Consider the following 12,520-nt stretch of genomic DNA (forward strand, 5'->3'; position numbering starts at 1 on the left):
TACAATTGATGTATGGATCCCTATAAGAGCTGTAAGAGCCCCAATAAAATGATTTATTAAAAAAACAGCAGAAAATATTAAAAACTTGAACAAATTTAAAGTGGGTCAAAAGGAAGAACAAATGAGGATGTGTTAAATTTTAACCTATCTACGTCTTCAATAATCCACTTTCCAAATGCATTCTGTCTGATAGCAAGGCTATTCACATCCCTTATCAATGGTCAGAGGGAATTCACCAGAGACTTAATCTATGTGGGGATCCTGCAAATGGATTTTGGCCTTTCACTGTCTTCCTTCGCATGATTTTCCCAGGCTGAGGTTTATCTATTGCACTGTGGATGTGCTGAGACCTGTGATTTCCCCAAATGTGAGATCCTTGACTACATAATTTGTGGTAATGAGGACTGTGTTTTCACTCTCCCCTTAAAAAAAAAGAAAAAATATTTGAAGTTCTATCCTGAAACACCTGGTTGTCAATAACAGAACAATATCTATGCACCTATAAAGAACATCAATTACTGCTGTATTTCAAATTTACTCACCAACCACTAATTACAAAGATGAAGATACTGAAGAATTTTAGCAGTGTCTGCTAATTCTGAAATTAATCAAAGATGCAATCAAGGTACATTGATAATTACTGCTGATTGGAATCCAAAAGAGAGAAAATAGGACCTTTGTGATAAAAATAATGTTGAAGATCTCATCATAGAATTTTGGAAGACCAATGAGTTAATCATTGTAAAATAATATTTTTCAACATTATAAACAGCAATTATATACATGGACCTCACCTGATAGAATGCATGAAAAATAAATCGACTATCTGTGGAAAGAGACAATGAAGAAGTTCAATATTATCAATCAGAAAAAAGCCAGGCCCAACTGCAAAATAGACCATTATTTGTTTATATGCAAGTTCAAGAAACAAATCCACAAGGGCCCAAGTATGAGCGTGAGTATATTCTGCTTGAGTTTAGAGAACATCTCAAGAATACGTTTGAAGGGGGTAAAAGGGAGCTGATACCAAGGAGTTCAAGAAGGAAGAGAATGTTTTGAAACTGATTGTGGTAGCAATTGTTCAATACTGCTTGATGTGATTAATCCATGAAATGATAAGGTATTTGTATTAGCTCCCAATAAATTGTTTTAAAAAAATATATATTTGACATGTTGATCAATAATGACCAAAGATCGTATGAGTTTCGAGATGACATACAGACATTATACAGGAAGAGCGTAAAAGGTGATAAAAATACAGGAAAGAGAAGACCAAAATGGATAGCAGAATACTCTGAAACTTGCTCTTGAATGTAAAGTAGTTCAAGCCAATGGAAGAAATAATGAAGTAAAATTAAAATCTGAGCAGGTTTCCAACAGTGGCCCAAGAAGACAAAGTAAAGTATTAAAAAATATTTAAAGATCTAGAGTTAGAAAACTACTTAGCATTTCTTAAGCTTAAAGAACTGTAAAAAAAAAAAAAAGAAAGAAAGCGTCAGGCTTCTGTTGAATGTCCTGTAACCAGAGGGATGTGAATAGCCTTGTTATCAGACAGAGAACTTTGTAAAGTTGATTGTGGCAGATGTGGTTATGTTTAAATGCAAAACCTTGTCATTTTAGCACCCTTTTGATCCATTTTAAAATTGTTTCCGTTTTTTAAAAAAAAGTGAAGGAGAAATGCATGTGGAGTAAGCCTCCAGTGAAGCCCTCTGACCACAGATCAAGGATATGAATAGCCTTACTCTCATGTGGAGTGCATTGGAAAGTGGATTATTACAGATGCAATTAGGTTTTGGGTGAACAGTTTATCATTTAATCTCCCCTTTGATCCATTTTAGGAGCCCTGGTGTCAGTGGCTGTGCATTAGACTGCTAATCACAAGGTAGCAGTTCAAAACCACCAGCTGCTCTGCAAGAGAAAGATGAGGCTCTTTACTCCAGTAAAGAGTTACAGTCTTGTCGGACAGGGCAAGATATGACAGAATAATAATTTATAAAATATCAAGGGTTCATGAGGGAGGGGGGAGCGGGGAGGGAGGGGAACAAATGAGGACCTGATGCTGGGGGCTTAAGTGGAGAGCAAATGTTTTGAGAATGATGAGGGCAATGAATGTACAAATGTGCTCTACACAATTGATGTATGTATGGATTGTGATAAGAGTTGTATGAGCCCCTAATAAAATGATTAAGAAAATAAAGAAATACAACAAAAAAGGAGTTACAGTCTTGGATACCTACAGGGGTAGTTCTACTCTACTCTACAGGGTCTCTGAGCTAGAATCAACTCAAGAGGGGGTTTTTTTGGACCCATTTTAAATTTGTTCTAGTTTTCAATAGTTCTGTTCTCTTTTCAATTGACATTTTTCTGTTTTACTTTGCTATTTTTTTTTCTGTATATGAAATCCAATATAGGTATATTTATAGAGACAGCAACTGAATTAATGGTTTCTTGGGGTATGGCAGGGGAACTTGGGGGGGGGATGGGGAGCTAATAATAAGTACAAGAAAGAAGAAAGTGTTCTAAAATTGATTGTGGTTGTGGTGGTGATTGTATAGTGTGTAAAATATGATTGAACTGTTGAATTGCATGCTATGTTAATTATATGCTGTTAAAAATATTAAAGCCTCAAGTTGTAATATTGAAGCATTCTATGGGCAAAGTATTGAATGCAGAAAAGACAATAGAAGGAATATACGGAGTCACTATACCAAAAAGAAGTGGTCAACATTCAGTCATTTCAGGAGACAGAATATGATTAAAAACCAATGATATTGAAGGAAGAAGTCTAAGATGTATTGAAGGCATTAGAAAAAAAACCAACAACAACAAAACGGGCTCCATGAATTGATGGAACACCAATTGAGATGTCTCAGCAAATGGATGGAACCCTGGAAGTGCCCATTCATCTATGCCAGGATATTTGGAGGACAACTACCTGGTTAACTGATAAAAGGAAGTCAATTTTTGTGCTTATTTTAAAGTAAGGTGACCCAACAGATGGTAGAAGTTACTGAACAACATCAATGTTCTCACATACATGTAAAAATATACTAAAGGTAATTCAAATATAGTTGCAGCAGTTCTTCAACAAGAAACCACCAGAAATTCAAGCCAAGTATAAAAAAGGATATAGATCAAGGGTTATTATTACCTATGATAGCTGAATATTGGCTTAAATTGGAAAAAATGAGGGTGATTTTACCTGTGTTTTGTTAACTGTGGGAAGACATTCAACTTTGTGGATATAATAAATTATAGATGACATTGTGTTATAAAGCATGGGCATTCCAGAAGATTTCTAAATACAGTGAAGAATGAGCATTCCAGAACCCTTGAGGAATCTGTATGTGACCAAGAGGCATTGTCACTGGAACAGAACAAGGGGATACTGTGTGGTTTAAAATCAGGAAAGGTGTCAGTGTTGTATTATTTCACCATACCATTCATTCTGTATGCTGAACAAATAATCTGAGAAGCCAGACAATGTGAAGAAGAATGGCACCAAAATAGAGGAAGTATAGTTAACAATTTGTGATATGCAAATAGAATACATTGCTATGGAAACAGGACTTGAAACACTGATGAAGATTAATGACTACAGCCTTCAGTATACATTATGTTTCAACATAAAAGATTATAAGAACCTCACAACTGGATCAGTAAGTAAAATCGATAAATGGATCAAAGATTTTATTATACTTGGATCTACACTTAATGCTCATAGAAGTGGTAGTCAAGAACTCAAATGACATATTGGAAGTAGCAGTCAACTCAAATGGCATACTGACTTGGGAAAATCTGTTGTATAAGACCCCTTTAAAAAGTTTTAGAAAGTGAAGATTTCACCTTGAGGAGTAAGGTATACCTTAACCGAGTCATATTTTCAATCCTCTCAAACACATGGGAATGCTGAAGAATGAAAAAGGAAGACTGAAGAATTGATGCATTAGAATTATGCTACTAGTGAAGAATATGGTGAAGCATACTATGACTGCCAAAAGAACTAACTGTACTTTGCCTTAAATGAAGTACAGCCAGAATGTTCCTTAAAAGCAAGAATGGCCCCAGATGCTATATCTTTTGATAGCCGGGCATCATCACCTTTCTTCACCACGTTTGCGTATGCACCCATTTATCTTCAGTGATCGTATTGGGAAGGTGAGCACATGATGATATGATTTTTTGTTTTTTGATGACTGATAACTGATCCCTCAGCACACGCTGGTGTGCTTCTTCCATGCGGGCTTTGTTGCTTCTGAGCTAGATGGGCGCCTTGTTACCTTCAAGTCTTTAAGAGCCTAGACGCTATATCTTTTGATAGTCAGGCACCATCAGCTTTCTTTACCACACCCGCTTTGTCTTCAGCGATCCTGTCGGGAAAGTGAGCATCATGGAATACCAGTTTAATAGAACAAAGTATTCTTGCATTGAGGGAGTACATGAGTGGATTTCCCAATGTCCATCTGCTACCCTAATACTAAACCTATAAATATATGCACATAGATCTATTTCCCCATCCTCATATTTATATTTACATATGTACTCACCTTTATTTAGATCTCTATAAATTCCCTTTGTCTCCTACTTCTTTCCTCTATTTCCTTTTACTTTCCTTTGCCCTGCTATCATGCTCAACCTTCATTTGGGTTTCAGTAATTCCTCTTGATTACATTACCCTTGATCAAGCCCTACCAGGCCTCCTACACCCTCCTCACCACCAATTTGGATCACTTGTTGTTCCCTTGTCCCTGGGTTTGTTAACACCACTTCCTTTCCCCCCACCTGCCCCTCTCCCATGTCCCCCTGGAACCATGGGTCTTGGAACACAGGGAATCCAGGACAGATGATCCCTTCAGGACCAGTGGTAAGAGTGGCAATACCGGGAGGGTGGAGGGAAGGTGGGGTAGAAAGGGGGAACCAATTACAAGGATCTACATATAACCTCCTCTGTGGGGCATAGACAACAGGAAAGTGGGTGTAGCGAGATGTCGGATAGTGTAAGATAAGACAAAATAATAGTAATTTATAAATTATCAAGGGTTCATGCAGGAGGGGGCGGCGAGGAGGGAGGTAGAAAATGAGCTGAGACCAAGGGCTCAAGTAGAAAGCAAATGTTTTGAGAATGATGATGGCAACAAATGTACAAAGGTGCTTGACACAGTGGATGTATGTATAGATTGTGATAAGAGTTGTATTAGTCCCCAATAAAATGATTTAAATAAATAAAATGTAAAAACCTCAAAAAAAAAAAAAAGCAAGACTGGTGAGACTTGGTCTCCTGTGCTACAGTCATCTTGTGAAGAAGGAGTAGCCCCTGGAGAAAGGCATGATGCTTGTAAAGTAAAAAGGAGGAAGGTCCTCAAGGAGGAATTGGCATAATGGCTGCAATAATGGATTCAAACAGAGCAACTACTGGGAGGAAGGCTAGGACTGAGCAGTGTTTTGTTTTGTTCCACATGCCTAGTCTGTGATTAAGAACAGGCTGGAAGACTCTCAATAGCAACAACCAAAAGTGGAATACTTAATGTTCAAAAACAGTTTTATTAGAAACTTCACAAAGAAAATAATAATAGTGAGCAAAGCAGGGAAATTAGCTTTCCCAGAAGAATGAATGAAATTATAGGTGTTTTCCTTATATTTTTTATATTGATGTTTTATTTTATTTAGTTGTTTATGTATACTTATAACCAAATGTCAAAGGAAGAAATGTGAAAGTCATTTTTGGTAAATATTTTAATATTGAGATCATAAGTTATGAATAGAATATACAGTGAAACCCGTGAAGGCAAAATTTCCCAGGACTGCCTTGTTTTTCCAGATTGTGCAAGTTTTGTGCCTTTGACACTTAACTACTTAGCACACTTTTACCCTGTTTTACCACACTTGCCATTTTTCTGTTATTCTCTATCAGTGGAAAATAGTTAGTTTTCCTTTTCTGGCAGGTTTTTTTCCCCTGTACAGGTTATACTTTTTGTTAGTTTTACTGTATATGAGAAATATGTGTAATGAGCTACTAATTAATATCAAAATTGACCATTTTAAAGAAAAAATGACTGACTTGAAATCTGAAAAATTTTATTTGTGAGCATGGCTCAAACGTTATATACGTGTTTCTTTGTAAATTTTAGACAAAGGATGCCTTTAAAACCTTTTTGTGTTTGTGTTATAAATGAGCAGGTCATGTAGCACAGCTACGAAGAGTATGAGTTCCTCGGAGAACTGTCTTTTGCTCATCCTTCAATCCAAAGTTGAATACTTTGGTGAACCTGACTCCAGACAGTGATGCCAGCAAACCAGCCAGTGATACCATTTACCTCAGCTGATGGTGCATTTAGCAGAGTTTGTTTTATCTTTCTGCCACCCCCTTTTTAAAATTTTGTGCCAGTGTCCAGTGATGGTCTAAGGTACAAGAGAACTATTGTCTCTTTTTAATCTTGCACCTTCAAGTATGATTTCTGTATCTCCTTTGTTGACCGACCTTATGGTAAGAATTGGGGAAAAGATATTCTGATTGAGCACCTTCACACTGTATTGTCCCAGCACCCAAAATTCCATGGGTATTTCCCCTTGAGAAGAGTACATTGAATGTTGTTGGTAGGTGCCATCCAGTCAGTTCCAACTCACAATGACCCTGTACAACAGAGTAAAACATTGCCTACTCCTGTGCTAGTCTCGCAATCCGTGTTATACTTGAGCCCATTGCTGGTACCACTGTGTCCAATCATCTTGATGATGATCTTCCTCTTTTTCACTGCCCTTTTACTTTATTAAGCATGATGTCTTTTTCTTGGGAGTAGTCTGTACTAACAGCATGTCTAAGGTATATATCAACTGGACCAATAGGTAATATCATGATAAACAATGCAAACATTGAAAAACATTTAATATGAATGAACTATTTGTGGTAGTCACCTAATCTGGTGTCAGTTTAAATATTAAGAGTGTAGGGGTGGAATCTAGGCTGTCAGTCTCGAGATAGCCAGTGAGACTTCTGTGTGGACATGGTCTTCTGGGAATTCTGGAAAATCTGGCACTTCCTCTTTGAAGGAGAGATACACCTCTCTCAGCCACTCCCTTGGAGACTCTCTACTGACAAGGCTGCCTTCCTGTGAGACAGCCCTGAGGAGAAGCCACATGGGCCTACCCTGGTGCAACCAGACCTCTGAAGTCAGAGAAGTCACAGAGAGACCCCTGCCAGCACTGAGATGCATACAACGCCACTGGATCCAAAGACTTTCTACCCGTTGGCCCATGATTGCTCTGCATTTGGCATCATTGCATGTGTTTCATGAGTCTGAAGAGGACTTTATAGATTTGTATTAGACATATAAGCTAGTATCGGACTTATGGACTTGGACTGGACTGCGTTGGGATGCTTTCTCAATGTTCAATTCCTGTTGTATATAAAATGTTCTTATATATATGCATGATTATGAATTTGTTTCTCTAGTCTACCCAGACCAACACATTATTAAATAGCAGAATTCTATGAAGTGAAACAGAGGGAAACCGTGTGGGAGAAGTAGGGCTTTTACCCAAATTTTACTAGGTGAATTTGTTTGTCTCAGCTGATCTTATATAATGTTAAAAAAATTTTAATGGACTAAACAGTAAAAGAACTTGCAATTGATTTTATGATTTGGGACTTATGATAATTTTCAGAGCTTTTAAGGATATTGATTTTTTAATAGTTTTGTGGCTCTATGGATAAAGAAATTGAATAGAATTCTGTTCAAGAATGTAGTTGTTCTTATTGCTATTACTGTGAGGATTGTGAGCGTCTTTCCCTTTTTTTGCCCACTCCCCACAGTTATACTCATTAACTGCTTTTGATTATGATTCATAGTGACCCCCATAGAAGAAAGTAGGATTTCTAAAGCTGTAAATCTTTCTGAAAGTAGACTGCCACATCTTTCTCCCACAGAACAGTTGGTGGGTTCAAACTGCCAACCTTTCAGTTAGTAACTGGGTGCTTTATCTACTGTGCTGCCAGGGTTCCTTAGAAGGGGGTCCAAGTAGATGTAACTTAAAGAAATTTTCCTTGGATTCTCTGGGCCCTTGCTTTAGTTTGGTTTCTTCCTGTAGCAGATCCTGAAATAAGGACTCAAATTTCAATGGTTTATAAAGTACAAGGAACAATAGCATAGATAGATATGTGTAAGACAGACAGGGCTGGTAACTGGTACAAGGTTTACTATTTAATCAATTACTACAGTTGGTAATGGAGTTTCATCCCACACTGGCATTTGGTTTAGAATATTTGGACTATGAAAACATCAGCTTAGTAACATCACTGATTGAAGACTGATGTGGGGAGGAGTACAGGCTATGGGAATTATCAACTATCACTTCTCTGAACAGAAAAGCCTCCTTAGGTTCTGAAGGAGCCTTCAGAAACAAACTAAACTCAACTGCCATCAACTTGATTCCAACTCACAGCAACTCTATTGGACAGGGTAGAGCTGTCTCTGTGAGTTTCCAAGACTGTAACTGTTTATGGGAGTAGAAAGCCTCATCTTTCTCCTAAGGAGTAGCTGGTAGTTTTGAACTTCTGACCTTGTGGTTTAGCAGCCCAACGTGTAACCACTATGACACTAAGGCTCCTGAAGGAAACTTAGGCACAGATACTGGAACTCAAGCACCCGGAGAACGCCAAGGAGAGTATTTCCAGCCTCTTATTTCAGTGCCAGCCTTAGAACTGGCAGGTCCAGGCTTTTGGGGAGGGAACTCCACCCTGGGCAGGAATCTGTTTGTTTTTCTACTGCCTAAAATCCTAGAGCATTTGCATAGGCATTCAGGATAAAGTGTAAATGTTTTGTTGTGTTAGCCACAAGTTTTATCAAGACATGGTTTGGGTTTGCTAACCTCAACAACTCTTGACACTTGCCTTCCCCGTGCACACACTCATATTCTCTCTCATATCTCACACAAATACACAGAAGTACATATTTTCCCCTCCTGGCTCTCTCAACACGCCCCCTACCCATCCCGCGTCCCCCCCATCGCCACCACCATTCTCCCTCCATCCCTGTGTTTCTCCTATCTTTTCTATTTGTATCTCCAACCCAAAATCTCTTTACCTCTGCCTTTCATATCACTCCATCTCTTCCCTTGTCTTTCACCACCTTATAATTCCCATTTCTGCATCTTTATCTTTCACTATTGCATGTGTATATTCTTTTTTCACTCACTTTTTCACTCCTTCACTTGCACCACAGTGCTTTAATCATTTGAACAATTTGCATTTTCTTGAAATCATCACATTACTCAGACCTCCTTCAATTAGAATACTTCTTCCCTACCCTGCCCTTAGGTTTATGTTGTAATTATCCCAGTAAGCACTTCTTTCATGGTATTATAATTATTTATTATAAAATGCAAAAAAAAAGTATGCATTTTATTTGCAGCCATTGTAGACTCCATAGAGCCCTGGTGGCGTAGTGATGGTTAGACTACTACTCTGCAGAAGAAGCAGTCTTTCTATTCCCATAAAAAGTTCCATGCTCAGAAACTCACAGGGACATTTCTACCGTGCCCTGCAGTATCAGGGAGTCAGAGTGGACTGGACGGCAGTGAGTGAGCTCCACGTCTTAGCATTGCCATGCTCTCGCTGTCTGCCTAGAAAACTGTCTGGCACAAAGTAAGCATTCAGGAAGTACTAAGACTTCCACGCTTGACTGAAATATAGTTTCTCCATTTTTCCCCCTCTCATTTTCCATGGACTGTAAACAACTTTGTGAGATTTAATATGATATTGACTATAACCTTCATTATACCTTCCCAGGAAGCATTTGTATTTAATAACACAGGCATTCCGAAGATCTGGTGTCATTATCATGTTTGAGATATAACCCCTGCTGAACATTCCATTAGGTGTATGCCTAATAAGGGAATAAGATTTGAAGAGAACAATCTTGGGTTTTCATTTGATTTCTACTAGGCATCATGATGGCCACTCAAGACAAAGCATGGTAGTCTTTTCTACATGAAACATGGTTCTTAAAAAACAGAGTCCTTAGCAGATTCTGTGTTTTTTGTCTACTATTTATTGTGTTGTACCTGCTATTTATAATTGAATAAATAAATATTTTTCTATATTTGTAAAAATTTTCCATCTAAGAGGAAGCATATACTCGTCCATTGGCAAAGTAGTAGGGAAGAAACCAAGAAATTGTTTCTGATATTCACCAGAGACAAACTGGACAATTTGTACCCATTCCTTCCACTCTGGTACTAGGTCAGCTAATCTATTTAGTTCAGTGATTCACTCATCATAACTGAGAAGAAGCTGTATAAATCCCTGATCTGGAGTGTTACGGAGTTGGGTTTGAGGGGTAATACCAAACATCATTTATAAATAAAATGTAAAGATTTTATAAATTTATAAATTAAAATGTAAAGATTTTAAAAAAAAAGTAAATTTAGGCCGTAGAGGATGCAGGATTATAGTATATATCAATCATCAGTTTATCATAGTAAATCTCACATTTCAAAATCCATTGTACAGATTTTATTTGCATGATTAATTTAGAAAAAAATTCAAACTCACTGCCATCGAGTCAGTGTTGACTCATAGTGGCTCCGGTGATTCTCTGTGGGTTTCTGAGACTCTTAACTGTTTATGGGAGCTGCTGGTAGTTTTGCACTGACAACCACACAGTTCAAAGCTCAATGCATAATCACTACACCACCAGAGCTCCTTTAGAAAAGAGAACCTAAAATTCAATACATTTTTCAGATACCTTAAGTGCAATCTAATTGAACTTTTGAAATATTTTTCTCATTTTTCTTTATAAAGTATTTTATGCAGTTACTATTTCCTTTTTGCTTTGGCAAAATGAATTGTGTCTTTCCATGAGAAAATGCTTTGTCATTGGATATTATAGCTCTGAAATGATTCTATAACGAGAAAACCAGGTACAGTGCCCTATCTATGCTTATAACTGATTCAGAGGGCATATGGGAAAAAAGCATTTTTTATTTAGCCTTGAATTGTGTGATAATTTTATAATCCATCCCCCATCTCTTCTTTAAAGATATGTTCCCTTGGATTTTGTAAAGTATATCTATTTAAAGAGCAAACCTCTGAAACTTCAAAGGAGATATAAAACAGTATAATGCTTTCTTAACTGCCTTATTTCTTTACATTTTCTTGGTTTCTTTTTTATTTTATCATTTAGGCTGACTTTATAAAACTTTCATTTAATTGGATATATATTTTAGATCATTATTGCCATCTATCATGTTAATAGCATTCTACTAGAGGAAAACAAAATCCTGCCTCTTATTAAAAGTGGGGTACCTTTAAAATATTTTGAAGAAAGCATCAGCTCTACTATTGCTTGTTCACTTTATGTGTGGGTTAATGAACTCACCTATTTTATGCTCAGACTAAGAGAACAATTTCATAATTTTATTATCTCATAGGTATGTTACTAATTGCAATAAATCAACTGCCTAATTTAGAATATGTTCAGATACTTATCTGTAATGGACTTTTCTAGGTTTTAATTTGAATCAAAGTGCCTTTTATGCCTTGTTTTTTGGAAAAAGTCATTTTATGATTCATCACTTTGTCAATTATAGCGTGGTAACATTGCACACATCTTTATATAATTATTAATGTTAGAGAAAACTTGATTCTTAGGGTGATGATCATTGATGCCTATGATATATCGCATATACTCGAGTATAAGCCGACCCGAATATCCGCCGAGCACCTAATTTTACCACAAAAACGGCATTAAAAATGTGCTGAAAAACTCGGCTTATACACGAAATTTTATTTCCAAAAAATGGAATTTATTGTAAGTCAATAATTAAACAAATAGTATACACTATTGAAATATTAGAAACATGACATTATACTTAGCCATCATATAGATTGGAAGTGGGATAAATTTTCCCCTCTTAGAACAAAACTTTTCAGAGAAAATACTGTATAATGTGTTACTTGTATATTGAAATAACTGGATTTTTATGGTAGTTTAATGAAAATGTTGACATGTTGTTATCTATATTGAAGCTTAATTCCTTAAATTGATGAAAGATTAATCTGTAAATCCAATTTTATGTTTAGGTATTTGCATTTCATACAATTCAACTTTTGATATATATTAATTGTGAAATTGCCTAAGTTAAGTTTATATTTCATTGTTCCTTTTATTCTGTGAAAATTGCAATGTATTGCAGTAAAACTCTTTTAGATTAAATGTACTAGTTATAATCATAGCCACCACAAAGTAAAACTTTGTTCATATTTAGAATGAATATGAGACTCAAATTAAGAAAACACAAATACGCTCAGAAGATAGCCTGGGAATAAAAGGTGAAGTGAAAGATGAAGACAGGGAAAAGGTAATAAATTAAGATCTTAAACTTTATGATACCATAGACTTTCTGGAGTATTCATCTTTTAAACTATTGCTTTATATAAAATCATCTTATTACAAAGATCTCTTTTGAATAAGCCTTAAATGATTGTTTAACTGATAGAGTACTGCTTTAATGTCTAGTCAAT

At 36.5% G+C, this 12,520-nt stretch overlaps 1 protein-coding gene and 1 pseudogene across 3 annotated transcripts in view; both read left to right on the forward strand.

Annotated features, from left to right (window-relative positions):
* The window catches only part of KIZ (kizuna centrosomal protein), a 165,357-nt gene that overhangs the window by 13,121 nt on the left and 139,716 nt on the right, over window positions 1–12,520 (forward strand). For 2 of the 3 annotated variants that reach the window (XM_045295558.1, XM_045295559.1), the window contains exon 4: window positions 12,265–12,357. The exons of the other annotated variant lie outside the window; for it this stretch is intronic. In XM_045295558.1, the coding sequence (XP_045151493.1) occupies window positions 12,265–12,357 (93 nt within the window). The remainder of the gene's footprint in view (window positions 1–12,264; window positions 12,358–12,520) is intronic. 3 annotated transcript variants of the gene reach the window in all.
* LOC115871423 lies at window positions 240–424 on the forward strand (annotated as a pseudogene).

The sequence above is a fragment of the Echinops telfairi genome, unplaced genomic scaffold (assembly GCF_000313985.2).
Source record: "Echinops telfairi isolate 266 unplaced genomic scaffold, ASM31398v2 ScPeMD7_5592;HRSCAF=6446, whole genome shotgun sequence".
Taxonomy (NCBI): Eukaryota; Metazoa; Chordata; class Mammalia; order Afrosoricida; family Tenrecidae; genus Echinops; species Echinops telfairi.